General features: G+C 39.0%; 1 protein-coding gene across 1 annotated transcript; it reads left to right on the top strand.

The window, feature by feature from the left end:
• The first annotated feature begins 2,162 nt into the window (after positions 1-2,162).
• LOC100369743 (uncharacterized) lies at positions 2,163-19,463 on the top strand. The gene is made up of 9 exons (XM_085494182.1): positions 2,163-2,250; positions 6,658-6,676; positions 8,728-9,369; positions 10,824-10,910; positions 11,462-11,662; positions 12,940-13,083; positions 16,106-16,198; positions 17,424-17,603; positions 19,287-19,463. The coding sequence occupies exons 1-9, from the start codon at positions 2,197-2,199 to the stop codon at positions 19,361-19,363; spliced, it is 1,497 nt and encodes a 498-aa protein (XP_085350308.1). The 5' UTR covers positions 2,163-2,196; the 3' UTR covers positions 19,364-19,463.
• Positions 19,464-25,583: the final 6,120 nt, after the last annotated feature.

The raw sequence follows: 25,583 nt of genomic DNA, 5'->3' as shown, positions 1-25,583 counted from the left end.
ATGGTATTAATTTTCTACGGAAGTGTCATGAATTAGTTTTTGCGTATCTGTTGACCGACTTGGTTAGCTGGTTACTAGTGAATGGCTGTGTTATATCTGTCATCATTTAGGCTCATGCGAGGTCCTGGACGGAACTTGACTCAGTGATTTGGAACTAATTACGATATAACCGTCGCCATCCGGACTACTATTTCTGACGTTTGGTATGCGTAGTTTATTAATATAGCGGACGATTAATCAGTAGATATGACGTGTCCAGTACTTAGTGTGATTGGCTATGTGTAAGTTCAATGTGTGAAAGTTACACCCTAGAGTCTTTAAACTTCTTTGTAATTGGTTAAGTTTTGATACGTAATAAACGGTCTAAGTCCTTGGTCACAGAGAGAGCTCCACGAGGCGAGAGAGTCTTGGTCAGTCCTGGGCAGAGTTCCGGACAAGTCAGTTCTAGGCAGAGTCTTGAACGAGGCGGTTTGCCTTGAGGCGTTCTCGATGTGGCTAAAGACTAGCTATTGATACGTACTTCGTTGTGTGTGTCTACTTGACTGTAAAGTTTAAGTGACTTTTCCGATCCTGTACCTCAAGCAGACGTGATAGAGACGCGACGACAAATTCCCCATGAAAGAAGCTTCCCCATAAAGTAAACACAAGCGGGCATTTCCGTCTACTTTGCATTTACGGTCACTTTCAATCTGAATCCAATGTGATGAACAGTATCAGTAGTGCAGCTTTGCCACTCGATAACAGAATTTGTTTTGAAATTATAAATAACGCCAGGGAGGAGAGTTTCATTGTCGGATTATTTGAACATGACAACACCGGCGTAAATGGGCGGCACAACACCGACGTAACGGGCGGCACAACACCGACGTAACGGGGCGGCACAACACCGACCTATAGGCGAGGGGTGTTGTGAGTGCATTGGCGTTCTAAACTATTTATTTATTTATTTATTTATTTATTTATTTATTTATTTATTTATTTATTTATTTATTTATTTATTTATTTATTTATTTATTTATTTATTTATTTTATCTCAGAGTAGGCGACATGTAATCTGTTTTAAATTTCAAATAAAGTTTACGTTGTTACATTGACGTTAAACGCGAAATATGGTGATTGGTTCCAACACAGTGCTAAACCGCTATGCTATGATCTCTCTGCTGTTCAAACATGTTTATGTGAATGTATATTCTCATTACTACATAATACATACATACACCCTTTAGAATTGAAGAAGGTCGGCGCGAAGGTTTGCCTTCAATGGAAAGAGTCTGTAAAGTATGTCGTGCTAATTTTGTTGAGGATGTATGTCATTTTCTGTTGATTTGTCTAGTCTACAACCCATTGAGGCGAGAGTTAATCCCAGAACATTATTCGCAAATGCTCATGGGTAGACGCTTGTTTCTAAACAATGACACGCTATGGTCATCTGACGCATGCGCGGGTGACGACTCCCCCGCTTTAAAAAGAGGCCGCACAATTATTTTTAATTTTTTTTTTCAGATACGAATCATAATACGAGCGCGTGGATACCAATCTCCTAACATGACAGAAGCAAACATAGAAATGAAACTTTCCCGAAAAAAATATAATCAAGATATCTCGAGTCGACCTCATCAAACATTTTCAACTTTATGACATGACATCACAATAGACCATTTTCCGTTCACTGCGAGATCTCGCGTTATGCGTGATATCGTATAGAAACAGCAAAAAACAAAGGCCATAGCGTCGTAGTGACGTCAAACATCGCGTGGGATTCGACAAACGCGAAAGTATTTTGGGGGACATTTCCATGTCAATAATGTGCTGTATACATTTGATGATAGGCAATTTCAATGAAGTAAGGATATCTAAACGCCAAATTCCCCTCTCAAAGATCAGCCTTCCAACTTTGAGCTATGAGAAAAGAAATTCGAGTTCAAAATCAAATCGTTCGTATTTTGCGACAGGCGTTCGGTCCGCGTATTCACGCAATACACGAAATCTCGCAGTTGAACGAACATTCACCAATACTCTGGTCATAAATTTATGAATTAATTTATCAAATTTATTAATTATCACTAAGTAGACGTTTATTTTCTGTTGTGCGGGTATATGTATATATATATATATATATATATATATATATATATATATATATTTAAATATCGTACGACATGCAATGCGAATCATTAGAAGACTGGAGCAGTAACGATGTTGTGTCTTCCCCGTATACTCATTGTTCTGATGCTGATAGATATCAGCAAGGTAAGTCTGAGTAAAGTTACGCGTGATAAAATGTCTTAATTTAATTTAATACGCGTGGATATTCGAACACGTGCTGCGCGACGACCACCGCCCTTTTAGGGGGCACATAGCGACGCACACAACGCGTGTAAAATACATTGTTCGTTTACATGAAATTGGAACACGCGCTGCGCGACGACCACCGCGCTTTAACAGTCTGTTATCTTGTATATGTTTGAATCGGACAAGTTACTTGTATAACACGTTGCTTCATAGCACACTATATACATAAATACACTATGAAGTCATTCAATGGGGGCGGCACGGGGGGGGGGGCGTCCCCCCGAAAAATGTGCTGCCACACTTGCCCCTGCAAGGGATGGTGAGCAGACCCCCCCCCCCCTGTGCAAAATTTTGTCTGTCAATGCTTCATTGCTATCGAACAATAGGCGATTTTCCGTTCACTGCGTGATCTCGCGTAAAATACGTGAAAGACGCCCGGTCCGAACGTCTGCTGCAAAAATCGAATGATTTCGTTTTGAGCTCGAATTCTTCTTTTTCTAGTTCAACTTCGAAATGAGGATTTTTCAGACGGAAATGTGGCATTGAGACCCTCTAACTTGATCAAAATTTTAAAGAAGTTAAAAATTAAAAATTGTATGTCATGTTCTACCTGTTTTCCTTTTCGGGGTAATCCCGTAAGAACCAGAAATATCACAGAAAACCGCCAAAATTGGCAATTTCGCGCTTGTATCTATATTATGATTATTTCTTCACATTTTGACATTTTGTTCGGTAACAAGGAATAAAAAATCATTTTATTTTATTGTTAAACTGTTTTGCATATATGTGCACTAACATGCTCAGTAGTGCAAAATTTGAAGTTATCTCCCATAATGCATTGTATGTTTGTGCAGAAAGATGCTCAGTATGGCTACATTTGAAGTTATCTCCCACAATGCATTGTAATATATGCAGTAACATGCTCAGTAGTGCAAAATTTTAACTTGGCTCAAACTGTCTTTAAAAAATGTGTACAGTCGCATCGTAGTTGCTGCGTGTTACTGAAGTACGATGGATCAAAATTGAAAAAAAAAGTATGATGGATCGATGGTCAGAGCCAAAACATCGACCCGCATGTACATACTGTTTTTGGCACACGTGTGCTTCCTCCACACGTAAGACTAATTCACACGCTACGACACTACTCACGCAGAGTGCCCTTGCGTGAAGCATGCTGGGAACAAGCGCCCTCTGTGACGCTACGTATTTCTCGCAAGTAGATCGATGGAGACTTGGTTTCGAAAATAAAAACGCAGATGTTCAAAAAAAAATGTGCCAACTTCCAATTTCAACTTCGTAAGAGACATGAGTAGTTCGTTTCACTCGTGATAAAAGCAATATTTCTTATTTTTATTTGATCTCTGTCTTCGTAAAACAATTATACTTATAAGCAAGTTCACTCTCTTAAAGGGCGGTAGTCGTCGCGCCGCGCATGCGCTATATATGGGTCTCAAAGATGGCGATTTTGACTGCTGCGTACTAGTACAAACCAAGAGGTTACCAAGCTTTTAATTAGGTATTTCGTTTTGGTCGCGGCGCGACGACTAGCTTCCTTTAATTATGCGACTATAAACTCAGTTTATCTAAACGAAAGAGACACTGCTCGAATCCTTGTGTCTTGCCGTGACAGTTGTGAAATGTAACTCTTTTAAGACAGCCTGGCGGAAGCGGTCGCTATTGGTTTAAACCTGTCATTTTTTTAATGTATGACATAATAGAGAACGAATTGCTTCCAACGAATAAACTGTCCGGCATTACATAGATTAGCCCTGTAGGTTGGTCTCTTTCCGCTGAACATCCAGTTCCTGCAGCCCTGAAAAGTTGTATAAACCGAGGAATCGACACTATGTGAGATGCTGTATCGGGCGATTTAAAGGAAACATCAATCCAAACAAAATAATGACCCCCCTAAAGAACTTAAATATGTCTGGTTTACCCAGCTTAGCAAAGTAAACCAGAGCACCACCAAGGTCGGAGAGAAAGTATTTAAATATTTTACTACAAAAGGAAGTATCATTATGGTAAATACGCGGAATCCAAGCTGCTGTCAAAGCTTTATTGAATGCCCATAAATTAGTAAATTAACACAACCCTCCTATATGACTTGTACAGTACATTTCGTTTAACTAAGTCTCTCCTACCACCCCCAAATAAACGGGAAAACAATATTTTCATATTTTTTAAAGAACTCATCACCAGGAGATGGTAGAGACATAATAAGATGGGTGAACTGAGAAATTATCAAAGATTTTATAATTGTAATTTTTCCAAATATAGTCAGACCCTTTCCGTACCATGGTTGCAGTATCTTCCTCGCCTTTTCAATGCGATAGTTGAAATTTACATAGGTCAATTGAGATAAATCAACAGGAATAGGAATCCCAAGAACATCGACAGCACCATCAATCCATACTAAGGGATACGGCGTGTCAATATGAAAGTCTGTATTTTTCAAAGAACCAATGCGCAACACCGTACATTTATCATAATTGGGTGATAAACCAGAAATCTTAGAAAATTCTTCAAGGATATTGAATAAAGCAATAAACGAATCATAACACTTTGGTTTCTATTGGTCCAATGAATAAACCTTTAATATTGACACAACTCCTCACCTGAATAGCTAGTACTTCTACATTATATAGGCCAGACTTTTGTTATTCCTTGTTTCTCGAGTTTTTATAAGGCATTTTTTTTAGGAGGGCGGAAAAAATAAAATAAATTCTTATTTTCCCATTAGATTTGTGTGATTCTAAAAGAATTGTAAGAATTGTTTCTCATCTGCGCGAGACTTCGGTACTTTGATCATGATACTCCCACGAAAATGCAACTTGGGTTTGTTTTGCGGCGGGCGGGAAAAAAATGAAGATAAAAATAAGTTTTTTTTAGCATTTTTCTTGCACTTACAAGTCGGCGGGCGCGAGAAATTACGCTAAAATAAAATTTTATTTTTATTTCATTTTCGGCTCCAGTTCATTCGGCAGGTTCGCGAAACAAGAAATAATAAAACTCTGGCCTAATGACAAATAAATATGGCGATAACGGACACCTTTGACCGAACGCCTTGAAAGAGCTGAAATGTATCTGAAATATTACCAAAATTAATAATACGACTATAAATACTATTATATAACCTTTACGCCACCATTTCGACGTATTTCCATTATGACGTACCTCTTTTCGTTGAGTAAAACTAGCTTTTGTCAGCGTTCCAGTGATGTAGGTTAATTTCTCGGCCACCTGAAAGGTATTTTTTGATCGCTAAATTTATGTTTTGGTTACTTACAATCATGAAATTTCAAGAAAGGCTCGCCGCCATAAATTTGTGGCCGGGTGTCAAATCCCCGGTTTATACAACTTCTCAGGACTGTGGCGGTTGAATCATCAGCGGAAGGAGGCCAACCCACTGGACTATGATTAGGGCTATACAGCAAACAACCAGTGATAGGGAAAAAAGAAACGCGGTTAGATAAATGATTCATACACAGTGTTATGACGGCAAGTAACTTTGTTTCCGTTGGGCGACAATCACAAGCCTGAGGCATAGCTATAGAAAGTTAACTATAACACGGTTTCCCAGCGTTGCCATGGAAACCATTTTGTTTTGTTGGGCATAAAGTTTACGCCAACTTAAAACTCAAAAGTGACCTGAATACAATAGACGAGTTGCGAGTAATAGCGTCACCAGTCGGTGATTACCTGCTCACGGATTTTACTCGCTGATTTTTCTGATTCCCGGCGTTCTAGTGAGCTATAAATAAACGTTAACAGGCCAAATGAAGGCTGGCATACGAAGACAAAATTGGGACGTGATTACACTAGAGCGCACACGTTTCTAGGGTTACAGCGGAACTCGAAATTTGTCTATTATTGATTCTAATCGTAAATTGTCTTAATTTGCAGCACTGTAGGGCAACTTTTGAAGTTATCTCCCATAATGCATTGCATGTATGTGCAGAAACATGCTCAGTAGTGCAGAAATTGAAGTTACAGTATCTCCCACAATACATTGCATGTATGTGCAGTAAGATGCTCAGTAGTGCAAAATTTGAACTTGGCTGAAACTGTCTCTAAAAAATGTGTACAGTCGCATCGTAGTTGCTGCGTGTTACTGAAGTACGATGGATCAAAATTGAAAAAAAAAAAGTATGATGGATCGATGGTCAGAGCCAAAACATCGACCCGCATGTACATACTGTTTTTGGTACACGCATGCATCTTCCACACGGAAGACTAATTCACACGCTACGTCACTACTCACGCAGAGTGCCCTTGTGTGAAGCATGCTGGGATCGAAGGCCTTCGACATCGTAGCTTGAAATTTGTCTATAATTCATTCTAATTATAAACTTTCTTAATTTGCAGTACTGTATTGCTGAAAATAGTAAGTACATTTTTTCTTCTATATTATCAGACGACGTCGAAGTCATTTTTTTTGTTCTTAGTCAAAAATATGACAGTTTATGCGGTGACCTTAATTTACATATAGACTGGGGTGCAAAAATACTCCCATTTTGTCATGGCTGAGAAAAAACAAACATGTCAGTTTGCTGATAGTCGATAAATAGGAATATTATTTCTGTCACGTCAATTAGTACACCCAGTAGCACAATAGTTGTGTTCACGTTACACGAAGTACGGGCTAAGATTTAAGCTGATTTAGGCTTATCTAGCATATTTGCATTTCGGCTAGACCCAATTGCGTCCACGCACAGGGAGGGCCAGTCGTTAGCACGGGCTAAGGGGCGCCATTAGTCGGTGACCTTTGGTAAGCCGCTATTTACGAACGAAAAATGAATGACACACGCGAGGTTCTATTTCTGCTGCTGGCATGTTTCGTTCTAATTTTGAAGCGACGTGCACAGGAACGCGAGAGAAGACGGACCACTTATTTGGATGCACATAAACAGTATACAACGGGCGTAACAGAATACAGCGTTTTATTAATGCATGTCGTAGACAGCGAACCAAATTTATTTTGTCCACGATTGGAGCTGCTGTACGCTCTACTACAGTGACCCGATTAGTGTGGAAGTGAGCACGGAGTAATAACTGGTGGAATAGTGTCGTTATACGAACATGGGACAATTTTCACACCCAAATGTCGCCGCAGAGGGCGCTTAGCCCTGGGCTAAGCGTTCGCGCATACTTCGTTAGCCCGTGCTAAGGTCTAGACCGCGTCTTAAATTCGGATCAGATTTAACCCGTACTTAGCATTCCTTAGCCCGTTCTAAGCGTTCACGCACGTTTTCTTAGCACGGGCTAAGGAATTTGACCTCTTAGCCCGTGCTAAGGAGCTGTGCGTGAACGCAACTAATATCACGCGTGCAATTTTACGTTACACCACAAAACGGTATTCGCGCGCATGCGAAACGCCGTATCTTCTACTTCCGTGAAGGTCGTCTACTATTAATTAGGAGTGAATTCTGGGTAAGTAAATTATACCCGGCTTGATGCCATGCACAATGATTAACGTATCCGCCAGGTATCAAGGGAAGGGTGGGTTCGACTCCCGTGGTCGTCTGGACACTCGACAGCGAAGAAAAAACAAACAAACAAAAACATTAAGATTATAAATAGCCCACTTGCTTGCTGCAGTCTATGCAGCTCTCTTGGTCGTGGTATACGTTGCGGGGCGACTATGGCCGCAACGTAATATCAAAATAGCTTAAGCGGCCAATAAGAGCTGCTAAACTGCAGCAACCCACTTGCCGGACTGATTACAGACTGAATGTAAACAAAAATAAACGATCAAAATAACGCGTTGTTATCTATACATACTATTACTGCGGGGGAGTCGTCACCTGCGCATGCGTCAGATGGTCATAGCGTGTCGTTGTTTACAAACATGAGCCTTTGCGTTTTTAGCGTGTATTGTTATCGTCGCTTAGAACTCAATTACCGCGCATGCGCAGGTGACGACCCTCCCGCTTTTAGAAGGATTCAGCTTTGCAGCTAAAAGAAATTAAGCAGGTCGATGCGCCTAGCTATTCCAAATACTGGATACGAAATTACAGAAGATCGGGTCGATCAAATCGATATTTTCAAAGAAACTCTATCTGTCAACAGAAAATATACGCCGTAATCTTATTCTTAATAATTGCCAAGAGATGCTGTATTGTCCGTTGTTACTAAATTTGCACAAAACAAAACAAAAAATCTAGGTTGCCAGTAAACTCGAAGTTCGTTCAACTGTTAATTAAAGATCGAATTACTGAATGTGGACGTTCAAAAAAAATGTATATTGCCTGTAACGCGAAGTTTTGTTAACTAGTAATTTAATGTCGAGTTACAATTTGGGCGTGGTTTCGGACAAGTTGATGTGGTTCCCAAAATATGGGCGTGTAATATGGACGTTCATAACTCGAACAATTCAGATTCTCTTTTCTATAATACTTGGTGGGCAAAAACACCATCTCCTCTGCTTTGTTTCAGTCCCTAAACCGGTGGCATTCTGGCCGCTAAATAGCGAGTACGGTTTAGATGACGTATCGGGAAATGGAAACCACGGCACAGCAACAGGCGCTGTGTTGAACGACGACGCCTACGGCAGGTGCACTGGAGCATACGAGTTCACTGGTAACGAAAACTCCTACATAGAATTCCCGAACAACTGTGCTTACGATACTGAATATTCACTTACTATGATGGCGTGGGTATATCCAACTGGAGTCGATGGTCCCATCTTCAACTACGACAACGATGGTTGGGGCGCCCACTTATGGCAAACCGACGCATCTGGCGCACCTGACGAGTTTGTACGGTTCGTGAGACGAGATCGGTCGTTTACCGATCATTTGATTGTCGAGCTTAATATGAATCAATGGAACTTGTTCGCCGCCACGTACGATTACAACACTGGTATGGCGCGGCTTTATTTGGATGGTGTCCTGAAGACGAGTTTGGACATTGGGGTAACAACATTAGCAACTGATTACGAGGCACGTATGGGGGCACGTATAGGCGATGGCAGATATTTCTCAGGCATGATAACGTGTATGCAAGTGTACGATGTAGCGTTGACTGAGTCCGAAATTATGGCTGCCAGCAGGGACCAACGATGTGGAGCTTATGCAGGTGAGAATTATTAAATTAAAGGGGGAGTCGTCACCTGCGCATGCGTCAGATGGCCATCGTGTGTCGTTGTTTCCAAACAAGCGTCTACCCACTATGAGCCATTGCGTTTTCAACGTGTGTTGTTATCGTCGCTTGGGACTCAATTCCAGCGCGTGCGCAGGTGACGACCCTACGCTTTAACACCTGCAATAAAAACTTTCCGTTTCGATTAATGTGAAATTTCCGGAGTAATTATAGCTTACAATTGCATATAACTGTTTTACATATACGTGCAGTGGCATGCTCAGTAGTGACAAATTTCAAGTTGTCTCCCATAATGCATTGCATATATTTGCAGTAACATGCTCAGTAGTTTTTTGGAGAAAACAGCCTGAAAAAAAAATGATTTTAACAAGTTAATTCAGAAACTTATATTAAGAATAATTTATAACGAAATATATTTCCTGTGCACTCATAAATAATTTTCATAATTACCGAATACAAAAGAAAAATGATAATTTGCTATGTTCTCTATATTTTTTTCTTTTATTTGTCTTGAATTATGACTGAAAGAACCTGAATAAAATTACAAACTATGCAGTGTGTTCAACAAATCATGTATGAACAAAGAAAAATACTGTATTTTTCTGGATAATGTTCAAAACGGGAACGGTATGCGCGCGCATGCGAAAGGCCGTATCTTCGACTTTCGGTCTATCATAGGTCATTAAAAACCGTAGTCGGTCAGTTTGGAAGATTGTGTTTTTCTGGAGGACGTTTATCATTGTCTAGAAGACGAACAACTACAGAACCTTACACAGCTGTCGATTTTCACGATATTGCTTTAACCTGCATGCTGTAAAACCATTTATTTTCACTAGACACTTAATTTCCACGGTTTTGCTGCTTTGATTTTAAGTTTATGTCATTGACGGGGGAAACAATGGCAGTTTTTGTCGTTTGACCTTTGTTAACACAAGGGTGAAAGAACGTGTGAGAGAACGTGAAAACACCTGCGCGTTCACTTCATACCCATCTACATAGTACGCATGCGCATCACTGAACGATGGTTCACGCATGCGCATGTAACTGAATAAATGGGTTACAATCATGACTTGTTTTACGCCCAACCTTACTTGTGTGTCAGCTGGTGTGTAGCGCGTTAGACGGAATGCGCGCATCACGCGTTTGTATTGAACGACACATTGTATTCTACTCACGAACCTCGCATAGTTGCAATATTTTTTCGTTGACAAATTTTATGCCAAAACGATGTCATATTTATGTTCCATGAAATGTAAGAAATCGAATAAATCTGATTAGATTAGATGCCGTTTATTATCGTAGCATTTTGACAAATTTGGAAAGGGCGCCCTCATTGGCTGGAGTCACCTGACGCGCGTGGTATAGTTGTACGTCGGTTGCAGCAGTTTTAGATAATGATATGGTAATTGGTATAACATTTTCTTTTACAGCATCAGTTACTGCAGCACCACCTGCTCCGATACCCTTAACTGCAGCACCAGTTATTGTAGCGCCAACTACAGAACCATCGCCCCCTGGTAGGTACGCCCTCATCGTCACGGTTTTATGATGTAAGTGACACGTACGTTGATATAGTAGCACAACAGTGTAGCAAAATCCACGACAATTCACATTTTGAGTTAAAGGGCGGTGGTCGTCGCTCCGCGCATGTGCAATGATTGACATTGAATTTCCCACAATACAATACGCTCTTCCAATGGAAATCACAAGTACTGTTTTTAACCTGAGCGCGAAATGCACTAAATACCGCCGATGACTACATCGATACCTTGGTAACGTCTCAGTTTGTACTCGTTGCTCTGCGCAGTCTTTGTTAATACGTGCCCCATATCTCGCGCATGAGTGGCGCGACAACCTCCACCCTTTAACGATTTGTAGCCAATCAGTATAATGCATATGAAATGCATATTAGTCATTTTATAACTCTCGATACTCTTGCGTGAAAACAACTTTTTGACAATATATCGGAAGTTTTGAAAAATCAGTGTAACGTTATTTGCATGTTAGCTTTAAGAATTGCAATAATGGCTTGGAATAAAATAATAAACGGTATCCATTTATAACACAGAATGTCGCACAGTGATATCCGATTTATCTGGTACGGATGATGATGCAAGAACCGAAGTGCAGTGTGAGAGTGGCGAGGTCATGACAGGCTGTAATATCTACTTACCAGGTAGTGGACACGGAACTATGGATGGCGCATATTTTGATCAAGATGGCAACGGCAATACAATTTGTGTTGCTCAAAATGGTCAAGGGGGAACAGGTATGGACATGATACAATAACAATCTTAGTTGAAGATGTGTTGTATGGTTAATTCTATTTTCTTTTGTGTATAATAATCGTTATTATTATTATACATCTGTCACCGTAACGCCATAAGTTACAGCGTGCCGTAAGTTTGCGGTATTTTATGGGGTATTTTCATCCTACCATATTAGGAAATGCAAATTCCAAATATGGAATAATTACGCGCGTACGCGTCCTCTAATAATAAAAACAGACATGGCTTCCGCCAGGGGTCCCACAATAAAGTTCGCTGATTCTGTTCTAAACTGTTTTGCATTTCGGCATCTCCATGATGTATCCTTGGGGGAAAAAGAATGTATAATAACAAGGTTATTACGAGGATGCCGAAAAGTGTGCACTCAGACAGTACACCGTCGCATTGACCTCCACTGCGCGTCGGTAGATACTTCTCGCTGTACTGTCTTCGTGCATACTTCTCAGTTTCCTCGTAATAACCTCATATTAATGCAGTGCAGATGATCGAGTTTGTTAATGGCCTGGTCATCAGGCCAATTATTTTCCCCCTTTCTGTTATCAAGAAATGCAACAACAACAAAAACAAAGTTAGGATTTTGCTTATAAACGTATTTATAAAAAAAAAATTGAAATGCTGATCATCAGCTTTCATTCAAATTCAAATATTCAATAGTGATTGGCTGAGAGCTAGGCATTGTCTACGTCCATAATGCGCGCGCATGCCTTCACATGACTTAAATTGGCAGCTACTACACCTATATCAAAAAAATAAGGCGTTTGCTGGTTGGATAATGTTGTACTATCTCATTGATATTAAATTAGAACTATTATGTAACAATACCATGGATTGGTCAATTTATAAAACGTATATTTATCTAATTCTGTAACACATTAATTAGTTGAGTTTGCGATTTGTGGGAAGAGATGCATTTTGCGCAAATGTGGGAACAATCTGTTTGTGTTTCGGCTGTTGTCATGGCAACGGCGAGGGTAGACATTTTGTCCCGATCGTTCACATACATAGAGAGTGCACGTTTGGCGTGCCTGTTAAGTAATCTGTCCAGCCAACAAGTCACAGAAGAATTAATACGTACGCGAGGACGGGCAGACAGACGGACGGACGGACGGATGGACAGACAGACCGTTGGGCGGACGTAGTGCAATTCCAGCTGGGAGGGAGCAGGATCGTCAATAGTTGTTGTTGATATCGCACATTGTGTTTGTTGTTGACAAATACTTTACAAATACCGTAATATTATTTTATGTTTACATTTAAGGCGTGTATGCGCATGCTCGTTGCTGCATTTGGCATAAGATGTCTTGCGAATACATAAAGGGTAACCAGTCAACGTCTGCTACGGATGACGGAAGTCTTGCAGAATGTCCGGCCACAATAAATTCTATGGAGCCCAAAGTAACAGGTATGATTATTTTCGTGGTTATAATTGACTAAAAAAAATGTTTCCGTTCACTGTGAGATCTCGCGTTATTCCTGAAATTGAACATCAAAACAAAGGTCATAGCGCCGTAGTAGCGTCACGGCCTCACGTGGGGTTCGATAGTGTGGTATTTTTTTAAAGATAGAAATTTACACGTTACTCAGAATGCGTTACTGTAACGCACGAACGAATCTGCATTTTGATATTAAGCTATGAACAAAGGAATTCAAATAAATATGTTTGAGTTTTTCAGCAAACGTTCAGTCCGCGTTTTTTTTTTTGCAGTGAACGGAATGTCATCGATTACTTGTGCACTTACTGGCGGGTAATGTGAGGGCGCTCACACTGATGGCAAGTCTGTTGGGATTAGCAACGACGTCAAATGATCGATGTCGGATAAAAATCTTAATTCCTTTAGTTTTTTTCCAACCCCCTTACCCCCCACTGAAACTTAATTGATAAATATTGGTCATGGCGTCAGACTACATTCCCCATTAAATACAAATTGATAATCGGACAGTAGTATGGCATAGCAGTTGGCTGTCGGGTGGGTGTAAAAAGAGTTTACAAATGCACCTCAGTTGACGCACAGATTTACACTCGAACCAAACCATTTTTCTGTTTTTTTTTTTTTCACTTTTCGGTTATTTCTGTCCATGATTAGATAGAAAAAAAATGAACTACAAATACTCCAAGATTTTTTTGACTTCATTAAAGGACGACGTCAAAAGATCAATGTCGGATAAAAAACTTATTTCCTTTAGTTTGGGGGTGGGGGCGTTTTGACCTCAAAAAGTTTCCATCCTACAAAACGATTTTTTTTAATGAAGTCAAAAAAATCTTGGAGTATTTGTAGTTCTATCCAATCATGGACAGAAATAACCGAAAAGGGAAAAAAAACAGAAAAATGGTTTGGTTCGAGTGTAAATCTGTGCGTCAACTGAGGTGCATTTGTAAACTCTTTTTACACCCACCCGACAACCAACTGCTATGCAATACTACTGTCCGATTATCAATTTGTATTTAATGGTGAATGTAGTCTGACGCCATGACCAATATTTATCAATTAAGTTTCAGTGAGGGGTAGGAGGGTTTGGAAAAAAACTAAAGGAATTAAGTTTTTTATCCGACATCGATCTTTAGACGTCGTCCCTTACTTGGTAGATTCGGCACACTTATAAAATCCCTTCACGCTAAGTTTCAATGATACAAACCTGTTCTTCATACCTATACCATGTATGATATCATAAGCACTACCATATACTTAGTACATGTACATGTACCTCTTATTGCCTGGCCTCGCTATGGGAAGTGCGCCCTCACATCAGATACCGTCCCTCAACACGGTGAGGTATGGTGCATCAGGGCAATAATTTCTCGTATCACGCTTGGCCCAGCGCGCCTGGCTTTCATAATTCAAAACAGAACGTGTCATTATAAATTACGTCATGTGTTTGAGGTCATGCCGTGGTAAAATTGTAATTATACCTATAAGGTATATAATAAAACCTTTATGGATTGGATATGGCTTTCGCTATCCTCGGTCGTACGGCTTAACTTCGCAAGCTCTACCGCTTCTGCCACACGACATCGGGCCGAACAAGCCGTAACAAATCTATAAAGAATATAACTAATTTCAAGAATGAATTAATTATATATTGTATAGACGAGAAAGTTATTTTTTTTGGAAATATTGGTTATCATAATGAAATTCTCTGTTACAGTAATAGACATGTTCGAGTTCCGCCGTTATCTTACAAGCCTGCGCGCTCCCTTGCGTAATTAGTTGATTCCGCAGAGTAAACAGTTGATAACCAATCAGAACGCCGGGAACCAGAGAAAACCATCGAGTAAATTCCGCGAACGAGAAATCAATTCCCAACTCTCGCACGGAAACCGACTGATGGCGCTATGACTCAAAACTCGATTATTGTGATCATTGAAGTTGCTCATTGCATATGTAAATTCTACAGACATGCAATATACTGTGAAACATGTTGAAAAAGCGGCATGCAATTTTAGCGAATTGTGGTAAAATGACGTAATAGCGAAATCTTGAATTAGCAAATCAGTTGTCTTGCTAAATTCGCGGAAAATACATGCTCGCGAAAAAGACATGTTTTACAGTATATCGAGTCCCATATCACTCTCCGCATAGAGGGCGTTTTATCCCAGTATGTTTCATACAAACACCTCTGCCACACACGGATTTGCATAAAATGTGCACAAATTTCGTCGGTCCTGATTTTCTAAATAATTTAAAATCGTGGCATGGCTCTTGTTATGCAAATCCATGAGTATCAGAGGTAGACCCCCCCCCCCGACTGGGGTGTCATTTCACGTTATTTTGTTTAGAAGTGGGTTGTCATTTATCAATGGTTTGGTTTAGAAGTGTGTAGCATTTATTTACTTTTTTCACAGGTCCTTATTCAAAGCCAAATACCGGAAAAGGGCGAATAAAATGCATCGCCCGGATGCGCTCACTGTTTGCGAAAGTTGTGAGCTTTTGTTTAGAAGTGGGTATATAAATAGAAAAAAAATGGTTTAGAAGTGAGTATGGTTTACGAGAGGTGGGCTGCACACCCTTACCCACTTAATGTGGAAGTAGCCCCCCCCCCCCAGGAGACCAACAAAAAAGAAGTCCCGACTTTGCCAGTCTAGCTGTGAGAAAACGCCTTCGAATATATCAAATAATATCAATATCTTCTATTGGGTAGACGCGGGTTGGTTGTTGCCCCTGGATACTGATAAGTAATGCAACATACTAGTAAATATTCTAACACTATGATAAAGACTTTTCGTTTTTGAAATTGTGATTTTTTTTTTTCGTTTTTATGGGGAAAAATACAATATTTTTACAAAGTAAAATCATATTTATTAAAGTTATTGTTCATACATGAGTTGTTAAAAACACTACATAGTTCGTAATGTCATCCAGCTTGTTTCAGTCATAATTCAAGACAAAAAAAATGCAAAATATACTAAAAATATTTATTTTTTTTAGGTTGTTCCGTACATTCAGACCTGAACAAGTATTCTGGAACAAGACCCGAAATGCCCAACGCATGTCGTGGATATAACCCAGGTGGCAGTCCAAGTAAGTGTATTGTTATTGTTTGTTAGTTTATCCTCGGGGCGGAGCTACGTCACAAGACGTTCCATGTTGCTAAGACGCGCACCACTGTACCATGTATTTCTATTTGGCTGGTTCCCGCCTCAAATGTCATGGCGTACCTGCCATTCGCAAAGGACGCCGGGAACCAGCGAAGCATGCTGAAATCACACTACGGAGCTCTCTTCGTAATACACCTTTCCTATACACTGCGCCCTCTAGTTACGAAACGCTTCTATGACGTAAATCTAATGCCATTCCAGGCATCAGTGTCGTTTTGATATGTAGTCGTCCATTAACGAGAATTTATAAAAATTATTTTTGAGAGGTTCACTATATTGAGGGGGGCAAGAGGGGTAGCTGGTACGGTTTTACTGGAAATGAAAAGGGCTTTTTACAATTTACAAGGAAAAAACAGACGTTTTTACAGTTTACAGTGAAAATTGAATTTTGCAGTGAATTGTGTCATCTAGTCGTTTTACAGTTTCGAAAATGTAATTTCCCTGGATCATTCTTTACGACTTTTTTATTTGGATGTAAATTCTTGTACATACCAAGACAAAATTACACATTTTTACAGTGTACGAAAAAAAATATTTGATTGATTACGTTGTACGTCAAGCCTGTGATTACAGAATTACGGAATTCATTTTTTCAATTTACGTTGTACGAAAAAAAAAATATTGCAATTACGTTGAACGAAAATAACCCTTGCCCCCCTCAATCTGTAATCACAGTCCCTCTAACGATAGAGGGACTGTATTATAGTACATTTACTCCATACTAAGATTTTCAATTGTTGTGTCGTCAAACCATACTTCGGATAAACATGCTGAATTCACACTACGGAACTCTCTACGTAATACAACCTTTCCTATACACTGCGCCCTCAAGTGACGGAACGCTTCTATGGCGTAAATAGATGACACGAAGGTCATTCCAGTCATAGATATTGTTTTGATATGTAGCCGTCCATTAACGAGGATTTATAAAATTGATTCTTGAGAGGGTTCACTATATTCTAGACGACAAACGACTACACAAACAAGCAAACACATTGTCGATTTTAACGACATTGCCTTCACCAATATACGTCATTTTGCCGCTAGAGGGCGCGATTTATAGAAACGGTTCATCGTGATACAATTCACACTACAGAAAATAAAACCTGGTATATATACCTTTGCAGTAACGCGTTTGATTTTTTTAGGTGTATATGCATTTGCTGCATGTTGTTCTGCTCCTGGTCTCAAATGCAGATCAGTGGGTTCCGATAAATCTGGTTCTAATGTGGGCGACACAACGACATCGACGTGTCCCGAGGGCTACATAATTACTGGATGCAATGTTCGAAGTCCTCTAATGATTACTGATGGCGCTTACATTGTTGGTACGTATCTCCTATCCCATAATGCATCTGATTGCGTCTCCTATCTCTATGACACACACACACACACATCTCTGTGCCGGTGAAAATAGGTAGATTCGAGAAAACAGCACAAAAACGATTTTGAAGTAATCCTGGACAGCCAAATTTATAAATATCCTCGGGGGCGGAGCTACGTCACAGACGTTCCATGTTGCTATGATGCGCACCACCGTAGATGCATTTCTATGGGCTCTTTTCGCGCTGCTGTGGAACGCCGGTGAAAATTCGAGAAAACAACACAAACTCAACTTTGAAGTAATCCTGAACAACCAAATTTAGATATGTTACACACGTAGGGCTAATCGTGTTATACTGTTCAGGGGAGTCTCAACCACCATCCCAAAGTATCGGTTTCTGCGAGTTTTTGGCCTTTGTTTTCACCGCCAGGGTTGCCAAGCGGTGAAAATGCCCGGATGTCCGCCCCCGAGGATCGGACATGCATGGGTAATCTTGTTACACTATCCCAAAGTACCGTTTTTGACGGACGCCCGTCCGTCATGACGAACATTTCATAAATAAACCATAAAAAAATTGTGTTCCATTCCCAAGAGATTCAAAACAATGACTCTATGAATACGGTGATCGTGTGGCGCCCTCTCGTGCCAATTCCTCTGCTTCTGCTTTACGCAATGATAAGGAGCGCGTATCGTATTGACGCTATTCTTAGATCACAGCACAAACCATAATATTTAGTATACATGCAAACAATGTTTAGAAGTATGATCGGATTGCCTACAATTCACCGAATGTGCGATATTTTCACCAAAAGTAGGGACACGTACGCAAACATATTGGCATGTCAGCGTGAAATCATTTAACTAAGTTTTCAAGACATACTAGTATGTGTATCAAAAGATAAAGATACTATTATAGCCCTCTATGTGTAGTTGAGTAACAGTAAATGAACAAACAAAAGAATACACTCAGTCACACTTATTTAACTTTTTATTTACTCAACTTTAGCCTACTTACTTTTTTTTTTATTAGTTATTCATTATTAACTTTATTACAGTTTAAACACCAAATTACAAATGTAAAATTTTCTACACGGTTGTAATAAAGCTGCTATCTTATCTTATCTTATCTTATCTTATCTACTAGTATGCATTTGCAGTGTAGGCATTGGTCCGCAAAACAATTCAATAGGCAATTTTCCGCTCACTGCGAGATCTCGCGTAATACGTGAAAGGCGTTAATCTTTCAGAGAGGAATACAGCGTTTAGATACCCTTACTTCATCGATATTGACCATCATCAAATGTGTACAGCACATTATTAGGTGCGGAACTACCCTGAATTTAGTTTTGTTGTTGTCGAATCCCACGAGATGTTTTGACATCACGTAGTCATGTGACTGTACACTAAGATGGTTTGTCTCCAATGAGCAAGTGGAAATCAATAGAAAATAGACGGGTTGATATTTATTCCACATAATTTATATTCGTGTAATAAAGCGGGAGGGTCGTCCCCTGCGCACGCGTGGGAATTGAGTCCGAAGCGACGATAACAACACGCGCTAAAAACGCAAAGGCTCATGGGTAGACGCTTGTTTGTGAACAATTACACGCTATGGCCATCTGACGCATGCGCAGGTGACGACTCCACCCGCTTTAATACTAATGCTGTGATTTCTTTAACGTTTCAGGGGATGACACTTGTGTGGCCGTTAATGGGGGAAGCAGAAGAGGCGTGTGGGCCTTGGCCAACTGTTGCAAAGGCTAAATAAGAATTGAAACAAATATTGCATAAACTAGTGTTTGTTATCGTAACCGGTGATTATTGGTGATGATATATGTAGGACAAATAAAAGTAGTGCTTATCATATCGAGCTTCGTTATTTACCTTGTATTTGTCAACGGGCTATGATGTCATACTTTACCCATACTCCTTTGCTAGAGAATCAAGATGGTGGACTACATAATACTGATGAAAAGTTGGTATATGTTGAGAATGACAAGTGATATAACAAAGAAATGTAAATTTGTGAAGCTCTTTCATATGGGAGTATTATGTTGTTTTCCAGGCTTCCCATTTGAGTGTGTTTGTGTTGTAAGTGTACACTATAGTAGTTTGAAGGGTGGTGGAGGTCGCACAATACATGTGCGAGGTAAGGGACTCATATAAACAAAGATGGCGACTTTGACTGTTGCGCAGATCAACGAGTAAAAACTGAGACGTTACTAAGCTTTAACTATGTCATTTTTTGGTGATTGGAAGGTATCGAAAAAGTCACGGTCGGTAATTAATGTACGTTGCGCCTTGGTTCGTACTCTGATTTCCATTAGAAAAGCGCATTGGATTGTGGGAAAATAAATGTTTATCAACACAAATGTCTCACATGCGCAGCAAAACGACCACCGCCCTTTAAGCCTTATAGCTGTACTATATTTATATGTAGTGTATAAAGTTGAGGTTGATACTATGTAGGTTTGTTAGAGAGCAGGTAATTGACTGGGCGACAGTTCACGTGATTACCCACAATCCTATGCGATTTGTACTACGGTAACTACTGTAAAACATGTTTAAATAGCTACATACCATTTTAGCAAATTTGACTCAATGCATGAATTAACTAAATCTTAATTTAGCTAAAGTGTCAACAATCTCATTGTGAGAGTATACTAAATTAGCGACATCTTGAATTAGCGAAATTACAGATTAGCTAAATTAGCTAAAATAACATGCTAGCGAAAAAGACTTGTTTTACAGTAATATTGCTTGGTAATTCAACTACACAGCCATCTGTAGATTACTTCATGCATTCTTTTATTCCATTTTTTAAAATGTTCTTCTTATTTTTATTTTTTCTCTAAATTGTTGAGTAGCTTGTAGTTCTGCTAGGAGTAATAGTTTATTTTGTTATCACCAAAGCAAACTTTATAACCATACTGTGAAATTCTTAGGTAACTAAGGACATCTTTTTGAATAGATGTAACAAAGGAGGCTGCATATCAGTGGACGGATGATAAAGGAAGCTACTTAAGTTGCTGATTAAGTTCCCCAAATATTGACATAGTTTTAGTTCCTCTTTAGTTCCTCTTTTACCTTTCCCAAGACATTGATCTCATTTGACATACCGGTCACGTTTTTTTCAAAATGTACTTTTGAAAAACAAATACACGAGACTTCTTGATTAATTAAGAATATTTAATAAGGTCCAAAAAGTACGCAAATCAATGTCTTTAATACTAGAAGTACAAATCATAGAGAATTATGGGTAATTTGCACAATGGAGTGGGAGTGGGACGCTGGTGAGATTATTACCCAAACTAACCTCTGTCTCCGTCCTTTGATCCCATTGCCTGTCATAATTACCTGTATGAGCATGTCCGCTTTGTCGTCTTTGGTGAAAGCGGAACAAAAGCAGAGAATTAAAGCGGGAGGGTCGTCACCTGCGCACGCGCGGGAATTGAGTCCCAAGCGATGATACCAACACACGCTAAAAACGGAAAGGCTCATTGGTAGGTTTGTAAACAATGACACGCTATGGCCATCTGACGCATGCGCAAGTGACGACTCCCCCGCTTTAAACATATCGTCACGAAAGGAAAATAACTGACAAAGGTTCACTCAAAGTACCTACACATCAACCATCAAAAGAATCTGGCAGATGACGACAATGTAAATTTTGTGATTTATTATTTATTTTTTTTTTGGAAAAAAAAAAATGCCCAGCAGTTTTCTAAATATCGGCATCCAACAATAAATAAAGATAACATTCAACCTATTATACCAAATTTGTACCAAATTTAAGCCATTCTATAACAATATTCAAGAAAAGGGCAGAAAAATTGTAATAGAAAACAACCCAGCCACCAGTCACCTATTTTGAATCAAATCATGAAACAAAATGATGTGCGGTAAAGACAAGCCAGAGAAACGGTTGATGACTTGATAAAATGTTGATTTTTGGGACATAAATGTTGACAAGTCAGTCAACCAAATAAAATGTGCCTATTTATACCCTTAGGACTTGTCTTTAGACCTACTTTGAATAAAATCTGCCCAGGCTGTTTGACATATGACAGTGGACTAACGAACGAAGGGTCGTTACCCAAAATATTAGTCCCTGTATTGGAGTTCGTCTGACGAGCACTACTAGTCTATTTGCACTCTCTATTACAGAAGTACTTCTATTAGAGAACATACGGTATATATGGTATTGCAAGGTGTAGCTCACTGGCAAGTAGTCTCACAACCACTCCAATCTCTCCAAAAATCTTGTTTAAGGTTACATCGCCATCAGTCGGTTTCCATTTGGGTTTATGTATAGCTCACTCGGTTGGTTGCCATGGTTGGCGGCGTTTTGATAAGCTATAGAATAATTACGCTGAGAAATAAAATTCCCCACGTCAACATCAACATCAACAACATTGAACGTGTTTCACGATATTGACATCGTGTTTAAACACACATAGCACAAAATGTTTACCTTTACCATTATTACCACAAGCAGGATATAGATTAATAAGATTCTGGTGAGAATACTGCAAAGTATGTGCTCAGGCAGTACAGGATAGCATTGGCGTTTCTTTGCATATAATTTGCGTTATTCTCGATATATAACTTCATAGTGTCAAATCAAAATTGGCATTATTACTTTTTTGAACATTATTAAATCAAGTTTCACAAATTAAACATAAATAAAGATAATTAATACTTTTTTACCAATGATATCCTATTAATCCTCATGGTCCTGGTTATGGATGAACAAAAAACGCTATTGCACATGTAATGTTGAAAAAATACAAAACAATATTTAAATTACAATATATGTAAATACAGATAATGCAAATAAATATAATTTATGCAAATAATATGCAAATATAAGCAACATTTATGCAAAAATAAGCAACGTTTATGCAAATAATATGCAAATATAAGCAACATTTAAGCAAATAATATGCAAATATAAGCAACATTTATGCAAATAATATGCAAATATAAGCAACATTTAAGCTAATAATATGCATAATAATAATACTAGTCATAATTTTTGACAAAATTGGTCATAAATCGCATGACAATGTTCATTATGTACAATCATGAAGCTAATGTCTCATGGTACAATGAAATAGCATTATTTTGTGTGTTAAAGTTTTTTGAGAAATGTGTCCTAATATTCCTTGAAAATTGCTATTTTTAGAACAATTCCATAGAACACAACTTTTTAAAACACAGATTTTTTAAATAATTCAGAACCACAAAAAGTACTTTCCACTAAAATACAACCAACATTTTGTCGAAAAAAAGGCTGGTTACCCCCAACTTTTTTTAGGTCAATATCCTTGTATTGCCTTGGAGTACAGTTTATTGCAAAATGAATAAATTCTGGGTATTTTAATTTATGAGTAGGCTTCTACCTTAATGCATACTGTGCGCATATGCAAACAAGCAGCCTGTCGGCTGAGATAGCTCCGCTGTTACCAATACACATTTCAATTAAAGAACTGAAGATATCATTAGAAAATGAACAATATGTATAGTATCAAAGCAATCGGACTTGCAGTTTTCAACAAGAATTCGAAAATATTACTTTTTACCAAAAAATACAAAAATAATCATTAAAATTAGAGAATTGAAGATATCATCATCAATTGAACAAATCTGAGAGAGGTCCACATGTAGTATCTATATATATGTAATATCAAAGCAATCAGACTTGCGGTATTTAACAAGAAGTCGAAAATATCACTTTTTACCAAAAATTATAAAAATATTCACCAAAATTAGAGAATTGAATATATCATCATGAAATGAACAAATCTAAGAGAGGTCTACCCAAGGTACATATACACCATGTATCAAAGCATTCAGACTTGTTGTTTCCAAGAAGAAGTCGAAAAGTAAAACATTGACACGGACGACGACGACGACTGACGATGACGGACAATCACTCATATGATAAGTATCGTGTCGCAATCACGGTAATTTTTTTTTTTTTTTTTGAATGTCACTATTGTCTCTCTTGACTTTTTTGTATGTGCAAATTGCAAGTGCTAGTGCTAGTGCGGACAATGGACAATCACTCATATGATAAGCTCCGCTCGACAAAGTCAACAGCGGAGGTAATAAAAACATGAACAATTTATATAAATGATATGCAGGCATGCCTAATCTTTGAAATAAGTAAATTTCTGCACAACTCGCTTAATAAATATAAAATTATATGCATAATTCATGCAAATAAATATGTAAATTTATTTTTTGTATGGGTCGGAAAGAATTTATAGATTTCAGATTTGTGTCATGTGATATGTAAAACAGATGTCATAAAAGAGTTAACTCTTTCACTATCAGTTCCCTCTTTCAATCACACATACACAAAATAGTCCCGTTTATAGTCTGCACTTTCATTGGGACAAAAAATAGTCATTGAAAATTTACTCAAATTTTGTTTGTTAGGGTTCAATTCCAGAAATATTGAAGAATATAAGAAAAAACTGCAGAGAAATTTGGGCAGTAAAGTCTGGTGGGGAAAAAAAACAAATTAAGTGTTACGATAGAATGTCTTTTAGGGGTCAGAAAGGACCAGGATGTGCGACCTGAAGGGGTCAGAAAGGACCGGGATGTGCAACTTTCAGGGGACGGAAAGGACCAGGATGTGCATGCATCAGTGGTCAGAAAGGACCAGGATGTGCGACCTGAAGGGGTCAGAAAGGACCGGGATGTGCAACTTTCAGGGGTCGGAAAAGACCAGGATGTGCATGCATCAGTGGTCAGAAAGGACCAGGATGTGCGACCTGAAGGGGTCAGAATGAACCAGGATGTGCAGGCTTCAGAAAGGACCAGGATGTGTGACCTTTAGGGGTCAGAAAGGACCAGGATGTGTGACCTTCAGTGGTTAGAAAAGAAACAGGATGTGTGATCTTCAGGGGTCAGAAAGGCGGTCCTACTATTTAAGGCCCGGACACGCGAGGGAGTGTCCGGGCACGCGCGGAGGTGAACAGGGGGGAATACCTAACGCGCGGGGCAGCCGCAGCAATCCTTGTACTGTATAATATTCGTTTATGCTCAAAATTTGAACCGGAGTGGCGAATTCGAGCAGCTAACCACACTTTTTATGATCGACGCCCGGGCATTCCGGCGAGTCGAGTCCGCCATGTTGTTTACTAATTTTGGTTAGCGTTTAACAATAGGACAATACCATTCGATCCATGGGGGTGACGGTACGGTAAATATCGTGAACGGTACAGAGTTCGGTAAATCTCGTGTACGGTACCAGAGGGGATATGTTCGTCCAATGTTTTTATACTTTGTAATGTAATTCAAAACAAATAAATAAAAAACGTATATTCGTAGCCATGGACAAGACTTAAAATGTAATCAACCGTTTTATTCATCCATGATTTGTACAAAGATCGTATATTTTGTAAGTGTATAAAGCATTTTCCACATTAAGCTTTCAATATAGATTCTTAAACACAAAATATCAAATATATCTTTAAGTGTAAAAATCGATTTTTTTATTGTAAATGGTAACTTCCTGTAAAAACTTAAGATGCCTTTTTTATTTCCTGTACCAGTCACCCACCCCCTGTCCCCACTCTTACAGCATGCGGTAAATTTTTTAATGTACACGCAGTTTACGGTAAACCTGGTTTATACCTCTTGTCGAAAACACAGAGTTTGGTCAATCTCGTGCACAGTATAGCGTACGGAATATGTTACGTTTCGTCCACATATTTCAAAGTGTTGACGCCGCGACACATATTCAGCTGTGATTGACACTCTATTGTACAACTACAACAGAGAGGGGAACATACACTGTCCCTAATTCAGTTCAACCACGGTCACTATTTTTTAGTAACCGTGGTTCAACCCAAGCAAGGCACGTTTTTTTTTCAAATAAACATGACATACCAAATATGATGAACTTGTGTAATTCAGAAAAAAAAGGTTGTCATTTGTTCCGGCTTGGAGCCTGATGGTAAGGGAAAAT

Source organism: Saccoglossus kowalevskii, chromosome 20, assembly GCF_978046115.1.
Source record: "Saccoglossus kowalevskii chromosome 20, keSacKowa6.1, whole genome shotgun sequence".
Taxonomy (NCBI): domain Eukaryota; kingdom Metazoa; phylum Hemichordata; class Enteropneusta; family Harrimaniidae; genus Saccoglossus; species Saccoglossus kowalevskii.
Note: the sequence above shows the minus strand (reverse complement) of the source record. Positions and strands in the feature narration are given on the sequence as shown.

Bases quoted from the DNA above. Each gene is read 5' to 3' on its own strand.
- LOC100369743 (XM_085494182.1), top strand. From the start codon at position 2,197: ATGTTGTGTCTTCCCCGTATACTCATTGTTCTGATGCTGATAGATATC. The intron at 11,663-12,939 runs GTATGGACATGA...TTTACATTTAAG, and splicing joins AAATGGTCAAGGGGGAACAG to GCGTGTATGCGCATGCTCGT. The intron at 17,604-19,286 runs GTACGTATCTCC...TTAACGTTTCAG, and splicing joins TGATGGCGCTTACATTGTTG to GGGATGACACTTGTGTGGCC.